Genomic DNA, 21,439 nt, shown 5'->3' on the forward strand with positions numbered 1-21,439 from the left:
AATCTGCTTTAACGCACATTCCATTTGTGGCACGATTTTGGCTGGGAAACCAATGCTTTCTAACGTATGAATGGTAATAACATGAGAATTTCTTGTCTGCTGGAAAAACCTTGGTGCTTCTGTTTCCTTGTACCTCCTGAAGTCATGCTGGTGAAGTTAATGGGTGTTTTTGAGTTGTGCCTGTTTGCTTGTTGTGTGTCCTATGATGGATTGGCACCTCATGCAGAGTGTAATCCTGCCTTGAGCCCTATGCTTCTGGGATGGACTCTGGGCTGTTGTATCAGTACCAGCAATAAGCTGCTTTCTGCTAATGGGTGCATGAAAATAGCCAGGTTAACATTTCACATGCATTGCATGGATGTTTTCCCTTATACAATAAACATCTGGATGTTTCCTATATGCTCCTTGTAGCTGGCTGTACTAAAAGAACCCTTGATGTGTCTCATTGTCAAAATTACAGTTCTGTTTTTATTCCACAAATGTGTGAGTTAAGTTAAAGCTAAAGGATGCGACGGGAAGGTATGCCACATTTTGTTTTGTCACACTTTGTCCGTGTGGGAACTCCTAGATCATTCCAAAGTTTCATCTGTGCCAAATAACACTTGACTTTACCGTTTGAGCGGCTCATCCTTTTAAAGAAGTCAGTGTGATATGGTAAGTGGTGCATCACAGATCCTGACATATTTCTATTTGTAAACATGTGTTGTTTTATACATTAAAACAAAGGGTATCTGCAATTTACGACAGATTTTCCTTCATATTTGTACCAAATAAACCCCGTGAAAGTTACATCTTTCTTTTGTTTTCAAGTTCAGTGAAAAGGAATGGTGATAGTTACAGTATGTGGTTTACAGTATTGTTAGTATTGTTACAAGGTTGGGATATGTTTATAAGAGAAACAGAGAAGATAGCCTGAACCAAGTGAGTGAGTAGGGCCTGCCAGCTTCTCTCTTATTAAGGGAAACACAAATAAAGCCTTCTTTCTCTAACTTAGGAAATAGCTAAAATACATTCCCAGTTTCAGTGTGTTTATGGTCACAAAACTCCTGTTTGATTTAGTAGGGTTAGTTGTGGGGTTGACTTGTGCAGAGATATTTAACCTTCTTAACTGAAGTAGCATGGGAAAGGACATCCACATAGACAAAAGTCGTGAACTGGGATAAAGTCAAACATGTTAAGCGTCTCTTCTGGCAACAGAGCTGAAGATAAGGCAGTAGAATCGCAGAAAGCTGCAAAAGGCTTCAAATGGCTGCAACACCAGCTTGTTCCATGCACCCACAACCTTTAGGGTAAAAAAGTGCCTTCTGTTCTCGGTTTTGAAATACAGTTCCCCACAGTTTCCACTTGTGCCTGCTGGTAAGGACTGTGCATGGACGCCCTGCTGGACCTCTCCAATTGGGTGGGGTACCTCTAACTGCAGTTGTAGACAGAGCAACAGACACAGGTATTGCAGCCTCAGAAGATGGAAAACAAATGCAGTAACACGACGTTGGGTCCTCCATCCATCAAACAGCAATATAAGCCAAAGAACCATACATCAAAAGAGTGAATTTTCAACAGATTGTTTGGTAGGGAAAAACGAGTCAATGCAAACAACAAGCACAGTGCTCATCCCCTACCTTATTAAAGTGCTCAGATTGTTGAAAGTACAACAGAACAATTTAAGCTCTGCTGACTATCTTGCTACACTCCGCAGCCTTCGGCATCTTATAGATTTGTCCTGTCTCCAATTCATTAACATCACATTGGGTAAACTCAGTGAATAGAAGGGCAGGAGTACTGTATACATAGAAGAGTGCTGAGCTTCTTTGGTTTCATTAACGTGGAGTCTGGGCAGGTCAGCAATAAGAATCAGTGAGCAGATAGATGAAGGTGGAAGGCTAATACTACAGAAGACAGAGGACTTATCGGTTATGCATTGAAGGAGAGAGTGGGGATTTTCAGGCTTCAGCTGATTTAGTGTTCATGACTAATAATGCATTCCTGTCCTGACCAGCTAAAATCACATCCCACTTCCAATCTGTCAAAAAGCCTGTGCTTGCTTCACTACAAAATAAACAGTGCCATAGGGTGTTTTCAGAGATGGGCCAGAAGTGCAATTAACAACTAGGAACTTTTATCACAGCCCTGATTTTCAGAAGATCTGTTTATGTGCTTATTTGCACCTATTTATTAATTACTGGAATCTGGAGAGTTTAAAAAATCCCCCCCTTCCCGGGGATGAATAAAGTATTATGAATTGAATTAAATTGGATTTGGAGGAAAAATAATAAATTGATCCAAAACAATCTCATCTTAAACTTTTAAATGGTTCTACCTTCATGTTATCTATCTATACAATGCTTTATTTAATGAATCTTGATTGTGACATTACAGAGTCCTCAATCCAACTTGCAGTACAATGTGTACAACAAAGTATTGAAACGTGTAAATGATAGTGTTCTCCTACTCTTCTGTCCTATAGTCATCAGATTAAAATTAGGCTGAACATTCTACCTGCCTGTCTCAATTCAAGTATTAGATTTTATAGAAACCTTTTTACTGTCTCAATTGGTCATTAATGATACTTGTACACAGATAATTGCTTATACAGTATCTTGGAGAAGATTTATTTTGTAACTACAACAACAAAACATTTCCTTTGTGGCCAAACTTCAATCTTGGAAAACACAACACAATTTTATATTAAAAATGAACAGTACAAGTTTGAGGAGGTACGTCTAGTGATGTATTTCATATATATATGTATCAACAGTACTGTATGGTTAAATAATGGAGTTCATTGTGCTGACATTGTGCCGTTTCAAAGTAATTGTTTGCGATTGCATACGACAATCTCCAGATTCAGAACTTTACTTATTTAGGTACAGTATGTACAGTACCTGGTTCTGAAGTAACGGTCGTAGTATCACTTCCGTACAAATCAACACTTATCCTATGAATTTTCTACTGGTCCCATTGAAAATACCGCTCCCTATTAAATATTCACAATTTGTTACCATTGTTTTTTAAAAAAGCTCTTCTAAGTTCAGTATTTGCCAGTCCTGAAACGGTATAGTGACCTGTATAAAAAGTTCCAATTATTTTTTCTACAGATGCGCAAGGAAGTGTTCCTGAAATTAATTGCGGATTGAAATAAAAAAAATCACAATGAAACATTTTTTTTATTCAGATAGTTTGTAAACATATTAACACTCTCCTCTGAAATACGGGGGGCGTCAAAAAAAGATTATTTATTCATGCGCTTGCACGGCAATTAATTTACGGAACTGGGTCACGCCTTGAATTGTGAAGTTTCCCCAGGCGCTCAGATTGGACTTGAAACGAACCAAGAATGGAGGAAAGCGCTGTGCGAGAGCAAATCAGTAAATTGATGGTGCTAAATTTTTTATTTGTAAGTGGCAGATGATATTTTAAAATCCCGTTTTTTATGTTTTTTCGTTCTTTCTGTAGTCAAATTGAACACGAATTCCTGAATTGTTTTCACTTTTCTTACTACATTTTCTTTCCTTTCACCGATGGTGCAAGTGTACATCTTCGAATTTACGGCACTGCCTACTTGCTATGCACGGAAACTTCATACAAAAAGTACTCGAATTGCACTTATTTGCCTACACAAATAACTTCATTTTCGTGTTGCGAGTGCCGTAGTAATTCGTTTTTCTTGCTTGGCATTCTTTTTTGCAAAAACCTGGGAAACTCTTGCCTTTCCATTTACATTGGCTTACTTTTTAGCTTAAGAATAAAAAGACTACACAGATAAAGAGCTGAATAATAAAATCGTACTGCTTGTATTATTAAAAAAAACATCAGGAAAACAACGGTTCCGTTACAACGTGCACTATTGTGAAAATGTTTTTATTTTCAAAATGTGATATTCTTTTTACAAACACAACATTTATCTTTATTTTGGTCTCTGAATTGTTGTAAATCAATTGTGAATGAAGGGCAACCGATTAAAATGCGTATTTAGAGGGAAATGCAAACCTTAATAGACATATTCTCATTGTCATTATTTCTATTTTTTTATATCAGTGTCTACGTTGACGGTATCGAACTGAACTTTCGTTTTAATTCTCAGACATTATTTTGTGGTGAAATGCGCTTGTGAATCTGACGTCAAGGTGTGTCAAGAGATTTTTTTGGGTGAACCTTGCACATACAGTATGGTCCACTACTAATGAAACCACTCCTTTTTTTTTTTACAAATAATCAGATACGGTCATTTTTTACTGACCCCCAAACCAGTATTTGATTCCTTGGTGATGATGTAGCTTTATTCCCCACCTTGAAATTTAGTGTTTATCCAGATGACCAGTTCCCTTACAGAATGTTGTATGCTATTAGGTTAAACATAAGATGTACTTTCTGAAAAAAGATGTGTGGAAAACATCACACCTTTCTGTGGAAAAACGGACAAAAAGTTTATGTTAAAATTAGCAGACAACACCATAGCGTTTAATTAACGTCTGTGTAAAAGCATTGCTACTAAGACTTTAAAGACAAAAATCAGTCTTCTATAAACAGCTTTATTTACCTTTGTTTATACTGATCTTGATGCTAACGCATTATGCGGAGAAAACTTTAGAACTGTTAATAAATCTCAAATTAATAGTATATCTATTCATGTTGGGATAAAGTTGTCGTTTTGGGCCATAATAGCGCAAATTTAATTTGCTTTCGTACTCGGGAATTAGCCGGATAATAAACTGAAGAAGATGCAAAACCCCTGTCACTGTTGAAGGATAACTGTCTTTCACGGATGTGTGAGCAAAACTAAAATTATAAACCAATCACAAGCACACCAGTTCGGTTTACCACAATGCCGTCTCATTTCTGCACCATATTCCTAAAGAGTTAAGTTCTCCAGGAGCTGCTGTTCTCTTCTTTCTGATTGGTCAAAAGTTTAGAGCTGGGTTGGACTGCAGTCCGTTTGCACTATTTGCTTGTATGAGGGACTGCCGCACACACTGGTATTACTACAACACCAACTTTTAACGCGATTTCGTCTCAAATACACAACGGGGCGGAGAGATACGGTCACGCACAATATTTACGTTAGAGATCTGGTGGAATTAAGTGGGTTCCGAGACTACGATATTCAGAATAACGAGGAGCACCGGGACCTGAACTGAAGCCGGGTGTGCACTTTGGACGCAAGCGAGCATTTGTACGTCTTGGCTACTCTTCGGAAACTATAACTTTTTTTTTTTCAGTGCATGCTCGAGAGTGGAAGGTCCTGCAATTATCTTTTTAAGCTCAAAGGGTAGCAGAGGAAAACGGGATCAAGTCGTTTCTCGTGGGGTTAGCGACTGCCACAAACAGTTGTTTTTAACTGGAGTTCGCTGTCAAAAGTTCAGTTTGATTTAGTGCTCTCCTTCCTTCTCGTGGAAGAGTTGTGACTGGAAAACAACGAGATGCACATGGATCCACAGAAATCAAATGGTGTATTTTAAAGAGAACTACAAGGAGTGTATTAAATATGGAAAACACGCTTTCTCTGACAAAAGAGCTCGTGTTAAACTACAGAGATTGATAACTGCAGGTAAGCGTTCTAAAATATCACATGGAATATTTAACTTTTTTTAATAGCATGTATGGTCAAAAACTGTGATTTAATAGTTTCAGGCACAAACCTGCACAACTGTCGCCTTTCTTAGGAAAGGGTTCGAAACCAAGCAGCGGTTTTCGAAAAAAAAAGTGAATTCCGCACATTTAGTTGAGTTCTTGAAATGTCTTTATCCAGTGATGTCACATACAGTATGCTCGTCTGGTTTGTATGACTGCACACAAATGTGGTCTTAGAAACTATTGAGGTTAGTAAATTAATGTTTCGCCTTGTAACTGTTGGAATACCCACTTTATTATGATTATTATTAATTAACCCGATCTGAGTATAATTTTCTGGACTGCAGTGAATACAGCGGTATATACAGTAGGATGTATCATATTGTCATGGACTCTTACTACAAAACTGAGCATATTAAGATTTTGGAGTATGGTGCCGTAGTAATTTACCGAAGAAAACAGTTCCGTAAACTGTCAGAAAAAAGAGAACATCTATCTGAAATCCGTATTCCTCTAAAATAGATTTTAGAGACTGTACCGCTATTTCTTAGGTAATACCGGGCAGAGTACAGTATACAGTACAACAAATCACAGTGGTATAATTGTGACAACATGTACAATCATGTTCATAATTCGACATCACTCGCTTCGACAAAACGCATTTTTACGCAATACTGTCTTGTTAATCAAAATAAACAAACGGGTAAACAAAAAGAAATTTTAATACACCGTCACTTTCTTTCAAATAGCTGCACTCCCAGAGGTTGATAACAACAGGGAGTTAATAATCTGAAGAGGTTTCACGCTGGCTGCGCATAAAGCAGCTATCTCAAAGCAGGATTATGCTTTTTCATGCCTTTTAAAGAGCTTTCGTTTCAAATTAGTACCTAATGACAATGTACAGTATATTTCTTTGCCTTGTTAAATGAAATGAAATCGTATTGTTTTGAGTCCCTAGGGCAAAAAGCCTTCGATTTGTAGAGTTAAAAGAATTCGGATTCCATTAAAATATCGGACCCTATTTTGAAAACATGAAGGCGTTTAAATCCCATTTTTTCCAATAAATATATAAACAGTTACATTTTCAGAATCTATGGCCATTTGCGTGATAATTCCTTGCTTTAATGGAAAACGGTTTCAATAATAATTTTGATTGTGCTGTATGCATTCAAATGTGTTTACTGCTTTTGACAATTTTTGAAATACTGTTAGAAATTGGTTTCCTCCGTAATCAAATTCAGTATGTAGCATTTGTTACATTTATTGGAAGTAATGATAGAATTGACAGTGTTTTCGAAATAAGAACAGTATCAACAACTAATAATAATCAGTGACAAAGAGGTTGTGCAACTGGGATACTGTCCCATTGTAAAGATAAAGAGAAGGAATCACATTTTTGCCAAGAGGAAATGATCGTTTCGGGAGATCAGTATGGGTGTTGAGACGTTTATTTCGGTTATGTTATTTTTGCAATTCTTGCGCATATTTCTTAGGACAGTTTTTCCTTGTCACTTTTGTTTTTAGATTCATAAATCACAAGTTTTCCAGTGTCAGAATGGGACTTTTCCAGATAGCGCTAATCATTCTGGAGATGATTGTGTTCTCAGACTGCGCAAGGGGTAAGTGAAAAATGACTCATTTCACGGACGATACAAGAGTTTGATTCAAATGCTATCTGGTGCTGCTGATACATCCCAAAGAATTGTTTTACAATTAGCTTTCTTTTCTCCCAGATTACTCCTCAGTGTCTCTGTGTATTTGACTTCATTTGTGTTTTTTTTTAAGTTTAGCAAGTGTGTCCTGCAGACTTTTTATTTATCTGTAGAAATACTAGTTTATTTATCAGTAGAAATAAGGTCTATAGTTTTTTTTTGGAGCGAGTTTCACAAAAATTAAAGATGAAATAAACCCCTAGATCAGCAATAGCATTTCTTTGTGGATCCCAAGCATTTCTCTCTGGCCTTAATCCTTTTTCAGCTCTTGTGCTGTGTGCATTCCCCCAGCTAAACCAAACAAACAAGCCTGTCAGCCTCTCTTGGGACAGAGAGCAGCACACTCTTTTTGACACCCCGCACGGCAGTTTGAACAGTTATCAATGCCCAATGAAGAGCTGTGTGTGTGTGTGGTGTGAAAAGTGTGTATGAGGTGGAGGATGGAAAAACGTGTCCAGTAAGCTCAGAAAGAAAAAAATGCCAGTCCATTCCTTGTTTATTTCCAGTGTTGTGGCTTGTTTCCGGTTGTATTCAGGAAATTGCTTGGTACTAGTTGTGAAATCTCAACGTGAAACTGGCATCATCCTCACGTCTGTCAGGGCTGTGAGCATGACTTGTGTCTTTTACTGCGGTTGGTGTAAATCTGCTGGCGACGCCACCTCCCTGTGCCACCAAACTTCTTCTGGACCTAGTTAGGGATTTGACTTTTCCCATCTGTGGAAGTGTTTGGAAACAGCACTGCTCCCCTTTTGTGTGCCTAAGCGACCACTTGTTCAGGCAACTTAATACTGTTGCACAAATCATGTTTTGCCATTCATAGCACAGAAGGTGCTAATGTAATGGCCAGAGACTGTGTATGTAGTAAAATAAGACATGGAAATAACACACGCCAGGGAAATCAGACACTATTTATTATGCAACATTTGGAGGGAAACAAATGGCCTGTTGGTCATTTTAAAGCAAATCCAATTTTTGTGCAGAAACGGAATGAGATAGGTAATCTGTTCATCTGCTCAAAATGCGAAGAAGGAGTCAGCCCGCCGAATCTTGCTGGTCTTCCACACATCCTTGTCCTCAGACACAACACCCTCCTTGCTTCAATGTGAGATGGTGCCTCCGCAGATTACATCGCAAATGTTCTAACAATGATGCATTCAGAAGGATGACTGGGCTCCATTTTAGTGCTTAACTAAAAGTAAACAAAATGTGAAAACTAATCAGATTAGACTGGCAATTATATTTGTTTGCCAGGCAGTGTTGCAGGTTTAGTGCCAGGGAGAGAAACATATATGGGGGAAAAACAACATGCAGCAATCCTGATGATATCTAATGGTTTATTAATGGTCCATTGCCAGACTGTTTTTTTTTTCTGCTATAAAATCTTGCTGTTCATCAGATAGGAAAATGTGTTCAGAGGTGTTTTGGCTGTTGCTTCATGTATTACAGTGTTTGAAAGAAAGGAGGGTGAAGAGAGACAAAAGTCTTACTTTGCATCTGGACACTTAAAAACAGATGCTCTTTACATTTTTTTTCCACATATCTAATCTTTATTTTTGGGAGTTATTGCACTGCTCTAATTTGCTTTTAAACTACAGCCCGGTTTACCATGTAGCCTGCTCAGGTGTGAAGCTGGACAGTTAGACAGGTGATGGCTGATTAGACAGAAGGCATTAGAGGAACCGCTAACACCATTGGAGTTGACTTGGACAGGCCTGACATTGTTTTGAAAGTGTTAATAATAATGACTTGCTTTTATGTAGCACCATTTATTCTGAAGAATCCCAAAATATGGTGATAATGCTGCTGTATAGTATATACGGATGGAATTACAAAGTATACTGTTTTGAACTACTAAAATGTAGGAACTGTTTAACACCGACTTAGTGCAATTTTTCAGTCTTTTCTTTTTGTTTTGTATAGATTCTTTTTTGATGGGCACAATGTCTTTAATGTATTCCAGTGGTTCCTGAACACCAGTCCCAGGGAACCATGAATTTCTGTTTTTCAGGGTCTTAACTGGAATAGAAGTGGTTGGACATTCATAGAAGGAGCACATTTGGGTATTGTGGGAGGGTGTGAAATATTGTTGTTCCCATCTGCATCTGTTCATCATTAATTGATGACTTATTAAGAGCCATTGTGACAGAAATATGTGAACAATCTCTTAATGAATAATCTGAGGATACAGAAAGTTCTGTATTCTAAAGTTGTTAGAAACAGTATGACAGAACTGAGGTACTTTTGAATCTGTTGACTACAGAACGTGCAAAAACAGATGTGAAGCAGATCAATTGAAGGCACCTGTTACCTTTGGCAATTAAGAGCTCAGTCGGAAGGAAAAGTAGTAGAAACTGGGATCCACCAGCACTTGGAGTGGGAAACACTATTCCAGATGTGCATGCATTGTATTGTCCCCAGTGCAGTGTAAAGTTCATGTAACATTGTATCACATATGCTTTAATGCAGCTTTCATTTCCTGTTTTTCATTGAACATTATGCAGTGCTACCACCTTATAGCCTGATCTCATCAGATCTCAAGATCCCATCAGAGGTTTCCAACAAAAGTCATGTTGCCACTGCACTGGTCCTGTTTGTGGACTAGTAGGTGACGCTCTTCCCTCGGGACCAGAATTTCAACATACAGTAGTGACCATTATTTTTGTTGCTTCTATAATGAGCAATGTGCCAGACTTACCTTTTTCTAAACTGCTGTTGATTATCTGTTATATCTTAAGACCATACTGATGAACCTACTGTAGCTGTAATAGATGTAAGACTAAAAGTATGTAATTACTTGATCTAATAATGTCAGTCTTGTTGTGGATGGGTACTATTAATTACTAAATTAGTCATTTTCTCTGTCTTGAGTGACTGCTGGAAGAGTTTTGTTAATATCCTATAAATAATATATCTTCTTTTCTTAACTGCTGTTTAATATTCTTGTACCTGTAACATTCCTGGCTTTTCTTTGCTGATATTATTTAATTTAGAATATTGCCTTTGCTTCCTCTGAAGTATGTTGTGAGCTTATTTCTTGGTCAATCCCTGTGAAATGTTTGTTTACTCTTTCTACATTGCAATATTTTTTATCTTGACCTTTACCTTTTAGATATGCCTTTTCACTTATGTTTGTAATTCATTATACTCCATTGTAAGCTAGTTCCTGTTCAGTCATTTTATAATGCACTTTATTTATCAGCATACAGTTTAAGGGTGATTTTCTGCTTTTCCCTCTTTATACTTGCAGTAACAAAGGCCTTACACAGCTACATTTGAAACAGCATTTGTTGTCAACTGCATAACATCATAGAGGTTTGATTTATGGGCTGTTATGTGAAGCCATCAAATGTTAATCCTCCAGAATGATTTGCTGGCTTGTCAAAGGGTTCCATGAGAGACAGTGACAGTGGCAATGTCAGAAACAGTCAATTAGGAGACGAGGTACTTGAAGCATTGTGATGACATTCCCTATCAGTTTTCCTCTTATGCTGAAATGGTGCTAATTGAACAAAATTAATTAAGAAAAAATATGCTTTATTACGGTAGTAGCACTGAATTTTCTGGGAAGTGTGAATCAGTACTGTGTGCTAGTAACAAGTAAATGCAGTCTACTAGGTGAACGCTGAACTAAAGGAATTTCATGCATGAAGGCTGAGCATGTTTTGTCAAAAATGTCTTTATAGCAAAGTATTGTATTGTTTGCTTGTAACTAACAAAGAAAGCAGCATGATCAGTCAGGACATCCTAGTCCTGACTTAGAAATCCTAATACCAGTCATTAGATACATTGTCAAAATCTGTTATCTCTCTGTTAGCAGTAGGTGGACTTTTAACAGAAAATGCAGTTTGGGTTTTTTTAACCATCTTCCATGCCATCAATTTTTTAAAGTCATATTTCCTGAATGTAAACGGAATTACTTTTTTTTACCTCCAGTGTTTCACTTGCAGCCACTTAGGTTGGACTATTAATTTTCGGACAGTCTGAAAATTTGACTGCATGCTGCTGTCTGCTGAACTTAAATAAACACAGCCTAGACAGGACTTCTGGAAACGTTTGGATTACACAGGCTTGCCATTGTACCATCAGTTGCACAGGGACAAACCCTTGAGTAAAGAGGACAACATAACCTAATTATTTCATTAAAATATTTCCAATTTTCAGGAAGGACTTTTGCCAGTAACTCACGGCTGTGTCTTGTATGTGGTATTTGAGCTTGAGTCCAAGTTGTGTACACAAACACAGCTAAATTGGGTGCAGAGTTGTGGCTGAATTGCACACTGATTGTGAAGAAAAAAAGCACTACCATTAGAAGCTGAAGTTTATTGTTTATTTTTTATCTGAAAAATGAACCGCACTTCATCCTCTGGAATGTATGTGATGGTTCATTTGGAGGATATTGGTTGTCGGACCCCATGATCGAAGAGTCTAGTAATACAACAGCAATATTTTTGTAGAGGCACTGAGAGTGAATGCTGCATGTTTGAATGTAGGAGCTAAACCAAACACATTCCACTTCAGAAACAAGCACACATGTCTGCAGAACAATATGGAGTGAAGAGTTTTCAACTTCATGAAGGACTTTGAAACCTCCGTGTGATGAGCAGAAATATTGGAAGAACAGATCTGGGTTTTCGATTTTTAGTTATGAAATCTGTTTTAGAACCAGTGGGTATTTAAAGCTCCTTGAACAATCTGCCCCTGCTGCCTCTTAATAAAAAAAGATTTGTTATTTACTCGTGTGTAGTTCTGAATGCACGCAGAGTGATGAGAGATGACGCAAAATGACACATATTTTCCATCATGCTCCACAGCTCTTTTAAACAAGGCGTCTTATACAGTTCACACACTCCGCAGACCGAAATCAGAACAAACTGATGTCAGTGACTGAAAAATATACCTTTTGTTAAAGTTGATCATTTTTGATTAAAGTGAAACTGAGAAACGATACCCCCCCCCCCCAGTCTAATTTATGTGTGCCAGAATTGGTAATTTCTATGCCTACACAGTACACAGGAGTTTTTACAGAAAGAAAAATGTAAAGACTGTTAGATCACTAAACAGGATTCTGCATCTTGTGGTTTTGATTAGATGGTTTTCTCGTGCAGAAAACATAAGTGGCCTGCTTTTAAAGCTTTGAAAGTGTCTTATTAAAAGTTAACGGCTCATGTATAACATCATTCATGATAATGAAGCCAAGTCAATGATGTAGGTCTGGACGTTCAGTGCTATGTCATAAATAACTACAAATATTAATAAAAAACATTAAATAACTTTTTATCATTTTGTGTTATTAAAAGGTGTCTAGGTATTGATAATTTTAGTGCTTATACCTTTCACTGAAACCTACAGTTTTTTTTATATAGACTGTAACAATAAACTAAAAAGCATTAAGAGAGGCACCCACACACACCAGGCTCATACTTTTGCCAAAAAGATGAGATTTAGGATTTAATGTACATGTAGTCCATTTTCAAAGGACAGATGTGCCCCAGCCTATAGTCCCTTACTTAAGGCTTTTGATGTTGTGTAGCCCTGAACAAGGCTTCTGCCAGGTTTGGTACCCTGTAAATTCAGCGATGAAGCTCCAAAGAGCAGCTCACAGGAAGAGTGTGTGAGGTTGATTCCTCACTGTGTCTTGGCTGGGGACAGACCCTGGTGACACATAGCCTAGGGCACTTTTATGACTTTGTTTCCTGTTGTTTGCTGCTGCTGAGAGGTAAACTTTTACTGCAATGTTGTTTTAAGACACCATAGTTGTTTTTTTTTCCTTAGCTTCGGATGAAAAAATTGTGAAGCTTGCTCTTCCTGTCACAGCTTTTCCCATTGATGTGCGTCTAAAGGTGATTTGTGGCAAAATCACATTGTGACTTAGAAAAATGAACATGACCTGCCTGAGGTGTGATTAAAGCCATTAGGGTTAAAAGAAAGTTTGTGAGGAACTGGGCAAAGTAAAATCACACTGATGTGTTTTTTGTGTTTTGACGAATGTAGGGTATGTGGAGTCAAGCCGATAAGAGTGGCTTTCATAAGAAAAAAAAACAGCTATTTGGCGCCAGTGCTTGTGTTAGGCATTACAATTGGCTATTAAGTGGACAGCTGGACAGAGTTTTACTGAGTAACATTACCCAAAGTAAGTCACTGATCTAAGGTAGCCTTTTGCCTATCGGAAATAAGATGACCTGCTCTGAGTTTCAAAAAGTTTCCTTTTTGTTTCTAGTTCACCTAGAAAGCTTAAGTAGCAAGCAAGCCTTTGAAAGATTCCACATTTCACATTAAACAATGACAGAACTCACCTGGAAGGTGCTCAGCGCGTGTAACAATTCATTGCTGTTAGCTGGGACCAGAGTCCCTCCCTAGTTAAGAGCTAAGTGGAGGCAATGTGTGAAGTGTAACATCTAGGTTTTGCCAGGCACTGTAAGGAATTAATTGGTTCATTGTTATTACCTACCTGGACATTAATCCCCATCTTAATTCAGTTTCTAACCGCTTCATCCAATTCAGGGTCGCAGGGGAGCATGTCATAGAGTTATATCAGTGGGCAACATGCAAATATTTCATACATCCAGGTGCTGGAGATGTGGAACCAGACAGGATTAGATGATCTGCTTTAAAGGTCATCCACTGTGGAGAGGGATGAGGAAGTTTTAAGCACCAATGAACTGATACACGTGACTCTTAGTATCTCAATACGTTCAATGAAGTAACACTAAGAGAGTCTTCTTTCTCAAGTGACATAACCAGAGATGAAATAACAAGTGACCTTGGCCTATAAGCCAAAAAAAGCTTTTATTTTATTTATTTTTCCATCAGTCTTCCATCTGTTCTTGGTGAGCCTTGTAGCAGAGACCATGATTAAACCTAAAATTCGGTTTTGTTTTTTAATTCCTTTTCTTCCTTTCATAAAGTAGATTCTGATTCTGTGGTGACACTAGTATATTGTACCAATTTGTGTTCAGCTTTATACTCAGGGGTCTAAGGGAGGCTGTGGTAATTCTATTCTGGCAGCCAATGTCAGTGCTCTATGTGTGAAAAAAACATGGTAGACGGACTACCATTTCCAGCTTCTGTTTGAATGTTCTTTTCGAAATTTTACAATTTGCTTTGCTATGAGTTATTCTGAGGCTACTGTTTTTTATGTAGTTTTAATGTAGTTTTTGTAAATTGTTTCCTGTTGTTTGGTTCTGTGCCATAATTAATTGGTAGTTAATTGAACTCAAGGAATTAACTAAAACAGTTATTTCTTTTGCAAGCTGCAACAATTTGATTTGAAATTGGAAAAATAGGGTTGGAAATGACACAATTAAAGTGTACTGAAGTTACTGTGATCTGACAATGATAATTGCTTATTCTTAATTTTGCATAGCACCTTTTTGGTAGCACTGGCTATTTTTCTGTAGTCCTGTAAAGCAAACATATAATCAAGAACTAAGGGTTTCAGAATAGCATATTGATCTTTTTTTTCTGCAAATACAGTGTTCAAGAAAAAATGTGAGGTGCCATTAGTACTTTTTGATATTTCTTTAAAATATTAGTTGAATTCTAGGTCGTATAATTGGAGGTTCATGCAGTCACAGTCTATTCATGGTTTTCCAATTCTTTTTCTAATTCCTGAAACAGCTATCCTTCACTCTCGGCCACAGGAATTGCACAGACTATGAGGAATGTGGCCCCTCCACCCTCTCTCTTCTGAGCTCCCACAGTTTATGTGTGGTTATTAAAGTGGATTATAGATCTAAAGACAATTTAGTTTAGAAATTAGTTCCCGTTGATTGTGTGTCATTATCACTTGGTGTAATCGGAACAAATAAGTGGCCGGAGCTCTTCAGCATGAGCGTTTGAATGTTTTGTGCTGTGACAGCCTGATTTGTCAAGTTCTTATATGGTAGACCAAAACAAAGTAAAACCTCACTATGGAGCCTGAAGAAGATTTTCTGAAGCCTCGATGTCTTTTCTTTCTATAATACCAGTTTAAGTAGCAGTAATGTATTGGCATTACCACCTTGTAACAGAAGACAAGCCAGGTGGGGCCTCTGAGGGGCCTCTGAGGAAAATCTGATTGCTGCTGTAAGTGGCACTTTTCCCTCTGAACTAGAGTTTTTAAAAACTAAGGCACCAATACGGGCCCCATTATGTCTCCATTATGGAGACAGTGGACACTGTGCAGTAGGAGTTACTGTCCTTCGGATGAGATGTTCAGCCAAGGTCCTGGCTACTTGGTCACTAAAGAACTTGTGGCTGTGTTTATAAGAGTAGAAGTCTGAACCTTGTACAAGTAGAAGTCCTCTTCTGTACAAGGAAATTAATTTGAAAGGCTCTATAGAAATGCACTAAATGCTAAACATTACCTAGCTTTGGTCTAAGCCATCAGTTCTCCAATGACAGAGTTAAAAGGTTAAATTATTATAGTGCTTAGATAGAAGTTTCTATTGGCAGCTTTTTTTTATCTCTGACAGCCTAAAGGCAGTTTGTGATTGATGATTCCCTGAAAAGCCTCCATTAAAATATGGTTTACCCTTCTTCTTTGGAGCAATTGAGTACATTATCAACTATAAAAGATTACTAATGAATTGATCTCCCTGCTAGTGGTCATATGACTTCAAAAGCCCTTGTGTGCTTCACATTTTACTGTGAGAATTAGTACTTTCATTAAGACAGCATTTCTCAGTTACAGCAGTGCACACCATCATAAATCACCAGGTTTAAGTAATTCACTGTTGTCAGCTTGAGGAAATAAATGGATGTTAACAAGCTTCATTTCTAAGCTGCTTTTGAAATAGCTTTATATTATATTTAGGGCCTGGTTAAATCGGGCCTATCATGCTGCGACAGCCACTAAAATATAGCACTTGGTAACAATTCTTGATTTATTGTTGGGCTGAAGTGGGTTTTAAAAATATTGAGAGAACTGATTTGTATGTTGTCTTTTTCTCTGCAGAGAATTTATTAGTTTTAACTCATTTAATAAGAGTTATTTTGTCTTTTCTGAGACCTAATGCATGTGATTCTGATTCATATGACAGGAATGCGTGGAAACTCAACACAGAAGTCACAGGAAAACATGCATTTTCTGAAAGGAATTAGACCATTTTTTAATGTAAAAAATCAGTCACAAGAGTCAGAGTGACAAGCTAGGTTGTTAAAAAACTGTTAGCCATTTTTACTTTAGCTCCACAGCAGGTAGATCGGAAAGTAAGGTAATATAAGCAATATCAAAATACTACCTATGGTCAACAGATGGAAAATAAGGCTTCTCATTTCTTTCTCCTCTGTTGGAGGTATTGCCATGCCATTAGCAGATGAGTGATTGGCTTTAAATTACAACTCTTCTCTTAGAAATGTCTATATTGAAGTGTAGTGGTGCTGTGCAGAGTCTGTAGGGTTACTTTGATTTTGCCGTTTTCCTGTACTTGACACATTGGAAGATCATCTTATTTGTGAAGTAGTGCAAACTTAGCAGCTACGAACAATGAATGTCAACTCCGTGGAGGGCTGAATGAGATTATTTGTAGATATAAATCCAGTGGCATAAATTCCTTTTAATCTCCTGACTGTTCAGAGCTTAATTTTCAGTTTGCAACATGCCCTAGCTGTATGAAGAGGAAATGGTTTCAGCTCCACTGCCGACCAGCTGCTCTGAGGTGTTGTGGAACCAATTGTGCTGTTTTCATAGGTAGGCAGCTCTGCTGCAAACGTGTTAAATTTTAATGTAATTGACGGATTTTGCTGGGGCTCCCAATGCCACTGCCCTTTGAAGGGAACACTTCATCCCAGCAGGTTATTCCTGCATAAAAACTCTTTCAACTGATACACTCGGGGAAGAAGTGGCACCTCTGTAACTGCACACGGGAGCTGGATCCCCGAGCGCCTTCCATAAAAAGCTGGCCGAGAAAGCAACAGACTGTGAACGACAGAGAGGCAGAGCCGTGAGAGGGACATGTGCCCAGGATTCCAGAGCCCTCCCGTGACACTGTAATCGACTCCTTGCCCCCCTTACACACTTCTCTTCCTCAAGTTTATTGCCAGCGTTAAGCCAGAGGAAACGTATTAACCTAATTTACCGTCGTTAAAACAAGACGTGGACCAGCCACTCTTTCAAATGCTGCATACCCTGTTTACAGAGTCTGGGTTCATTTACACAGAACAATGGATGGATTATTATGTCCGGCCCTGACTGACCAGAAGTCAGTTTTAAACACTTGCTATTGCCTAAAAAGAGCTCATATTTATGTATTTATTTTCTCCTGCAGAGTATTCTTGGCCTCCTGCTGTACCCGAGCAGTTCCTTGAGGTGCTGATACATTCAGTTGCTTCGGCTACAAGCTGAGAAAAAGGAAGAGTGATAATGCCAAAGCAAACATTACATTTCCATTTCCCCAGTATAGTAGTAAGGGGAAAGGTTACGTAGAAATAACCAAATGTTACATTATAGATCTGTTGTTTACAAACATGAAGGAGTAAGTACTGTATATAAAAGGCTGACAAGACATGACAATAGAGTGGGATTTATGTTTTTTTTTTAACTGTGGACATGTTGATTTTCGTAATGTTCAAGATCCCTTAAAATTGTACGTTGTTGTTGCATAGTGGAATCACAGGATGCCCACTTTTTTTTACGTTTCAAGAATCTACCACAAATCTGAAGAGAGAATGTAGTCAGAATTATTTCCTGGTCTACCACTTGACGTATGCACTTGTCTTCAGTGTTGGACATAGATTGAAATAAGATTTGTTAACGAGTATGGGTCATGGCATTTTCTGCAAACTTTCTACATCTTTTCTGTGTTTGTTATGTAGACTAAAACACACAGAAGCTTATTACTGTACTCCTCTGGTGGTGTTTTAAGTTTTATAGTGACCTATATTTTAATTAATTTGTGATACAAAAGCACTTCGATATGGAGTAGAATGCAAATGTTTTGGTCTTCCCAACAGAGGAAGACTAAAACATACTAGTGAAAGGGCTAACGAAGTATATACAGTCTAATACACAGCAGGGGGTTTAGAGTTTTGTTTCTGATTCAGCTCTGAATGCATAGGGAATCTAGGTTAATGCAACTTTAAAAAGTTCCACTTTAGTTGCAAAGAAACAGATTTAAATCTGCAGAGGTAACACTGTCTATTGTTTTATGAGGAAGTGGATATCAGTTTTTGCTGTTGCTGTTTTTTTTTCCTCACTCAAGTGCCATGTACAAGGTTTCGCCTGTGTGTAAATCATTGTTATAGTTGCCTAATCTAATTTCCTAGAGTAAACACCACAGTTTAGACCACGTGGGGGAAGTGACTTGTTGCCTAGTGATTCCAAGGGCTTCCTAGCCTTGGAAAACTAAGCAGAGGAATACAGGCAAGCACTCTGCTGAAAATCTGCATTATAAAAGAGACAGCAGTAGCAGAACAGGGGCTACCAAGACCATGGACAGGAATGTGGGGAAGTTTCCTCGGAAGACATGTTTCACTGAGAAAAAAGACAGGAGTGTGACTGCTGATAGAACTTGGAAAGCCATAAAATGGTTATTACCAGCTCAATTAGTGTTTACTTTCTTACAATTTGTTTGCCACTTAGCTTAATTAGCGTGCTTCTGATAAAATGGAGTGTCAGATTCCTCAGCTACCAAGATCAAATAGACTTAGACATTTGGCTTTTATTTTAGTTAATGCTGAAATAATTGCTAAACTCTACATGTATGTCAGTTGTTGCAGTTTACTTGTTATGTTTTCTTAAACTTAAACTAGCCCTTTTTCAGTTTTTAAGTATAATTAAGTTGTGAGTTAAACTGTTATTTTTGACGGAACTTGAAAAACCAACAATCTCGGGTTTTCCACAACTCAGAAAAGAACACAGTATCATCTCAATTGCAGGACTGTTGTAAGTGACCCCTTACTTTTAAACAGTACAGATATCCAGTACAAACTGAAGAAAAAAATAGAAGCAAACTTGAAGCCCGTTGTTAAAATTGCAGTTATATTACTGTGCCACACTGAGGCATCACTTCTTCAGTAAGGATTGTATCACTCTTGATAGAAATTAATAAAAAGAAAGTGGATTAGGAAACATGGATTTCTTCACTTTCCCACTACCTGTCAGAAGAGAATTCTGGCAGTGTACAATTTGCACTTGTAACACAATGACTAATTATTCAGTGCCAGTGTACTGGAGAAGCCTTTATTCCAGCCTTGTGCAGGAGTAGCAGCCCGAGTGCTGCATCACATTAGAAAGGGCTTAGAGACAGAGGTCAGGTCAGAGGTATTGGCCTGCTCAGCCCCTCACCAGAGGCCAATAGAATAACATGTCAGGTCCCCATTGGGGGGCTGTGTTTTCTCTACAGTTTTCTCTGTCTTTTTTTCTCTGCCTTTTCTTTGAGCAACAGTGAAGAATCCCCCACCCCAGCTGTTCCCTTAGTTGTGTTACAAATGAGATGTTGAAAAGCGACCCTCTGACATCAGACAGCTCCTCTTGTTTTCCTTTTGATTTTGCATGCCAATTACTGTCAACGCCCTGTGTTTTATATCAGCTGTATATATGTCATGTCAAAGAACTCCCCCCCCCCCCCAGTTCTTAATCTCTAAGAGATTTACCATTTATAACATAAACTTGCACCAGATACCTAGTAATTACCAGTGCTGGCTAGCATTTTACATGATATGACATTCTTGGTAAACAGTTTCCCTGTCTCTTTGTTTACTGTGCAGTCTATCTATCTGTACCAAACTGTCTGTGTCTAATGCACTACAGTGTGCTCACTGTGCCCCACATTTTCTTTTCCAGCCTGTCACACTCGGTTTGCTTCTGCAGATCCAGAAAAATGGAAGGTTCTGGGGCTTATGCTGCAGTCTTTGTGTCCCCTCATAATGGTCTTTATAGTTTAAATAATCGCATTTTCTGACTTTTGGAAAATTGCTGTCACTGAAGAACAGAAGACTTGACAGGTTTTTGAGGAAGAAGCTGTTGTCACAGTATGTTTGTCGCCGTCCTCTTTTGTGTATGTAAGGCCATTAGCGGTCTCTTAAGTTGGGGAAATTTCTAATGAAGTGCCTCATAATGAAAAGGAGCAATTATAGACCAATTGTGTCTTACATCTGTTACATGTAAGGCTATTGAAACTACAATTAAACTAAGCTTTGTGGTCATCTGTATGGCAAGAGAATTCTAGGATGGTCAACATGAATCTAGAGCAGACAGATCTTGCTTAAATAAACTTTTTATCTTATTTGAACAAGCAACAGCAGAAAACAGATAAAAGTGTAGAAGTGTTTACTACATTATATATTTAGATTTTCAGAAGGCCTTTGATAAATGTTGTCATTAATGATTAATAATCAAATTACACACATGAGGCAAGGCAAATGATGTATTTGGATTGCAAAGTGATCCATTCACAGATGAGGGGTGCATACTCAAACTGGGGTAATGTCCTGACAGAAAGATCTGTATTAGGACCTGCTGTTCTTCATATTTTGTATCAGTGATCTAGATTTTTGTGTAGGTGGTTAACTAGTGAAGTTCGCAGAAGATACCATAAATAATCGCACTTGTTGACACCTGAAGAAGGCTCCACAGCTGAAATGTTGTGTTTCTTTTCTTCTCAGCATGGAATAAACCTTTACTTGTTCCTTAATTGCATCCATCCACAGACGCACGTAGTAACTACAAGATCTATAGAGCCCTACAGGGTGTTAGGTAAATTTTATGTAAATAAAAACACTGATTAATACATTGAAAGAAAGAATGCCAGAAGAGTGTAGGCTACTATAATATTTGAGAATCTGGAAAGGAACACATTCAGTTACAGTATGTACGAATGCAGAGAGAAAGTACCCTCTAAAATACAGGGAAAGAATTTTGGGAGTGTTTATTTAAACTAAAGCACAATCACCACTCCACTAGAAACAACTATATTTCTTCCCCTAAAAATCTTTATTACATTTACATTCAGTTTCAAAGGTCTTGCAAGATGATGAGGAAATGCACAGCAGTATAATAAAAGGAACCATTGGCATTAATTAAGCTACTGCAAACACCAAAGTACAGGAAGTAGTCTGACATAAACCCCTCTTCAAACCTAATATCAACATACAGTACCAGATCTACCTATTATAAATAAACCATTCTTGACAGTTTCACAATTAAATCACAGACTTCAAATTTGGCATGCATTTTATTG

General features: G+C 37.9%; 1 protein-coding gene across 1 annotated transcript in view; it reads left to right on the plus strand.

Annotated features, from left to right (window-relative positions):
• The first annotated feature begins 4,960 nt into the window (after positions 1 to 4,960).
• The window catches only part of fgfrl1a (fibroblast growth factor receptor like 1a), a 115,550-nt gene continuing 99,071 nt past the window's right edge, over positions 4,961 to 21,439 (plus strand). Inside the window, exons 1-2 of the mRNA XM_088918666.1 lie at positions 4,961 to 5,545; positions 7,093 to 7,187. Coding sequence (XP_088774792.1) covers positions 7,124 to 7,187 — 64 coding nt within the window. The 5' untranslated portion in view covers positions 4,961 to 5,545; positions 7,093 to 7,123. The remainder of the gene's footprint in view (positions 5,546 to 7,092; positions 7,188 to 21,439) is intronic.

This window comes from Atractosteus spatula, chromosome 1, assembly GCF_055471065.1.
Source record: "Atractosteus spatula isolate fAtrSpa1 chromosome 1, fAtrSpa1.hap1, whole genome shotgun sequence".
NCBI classification, from domain to species: Eukaryota; Metazoa; Chordata; class Actinopteri; order Semionotiformes; family Lepisosteidae; genus Atractosteus; species Atractosteus spatula.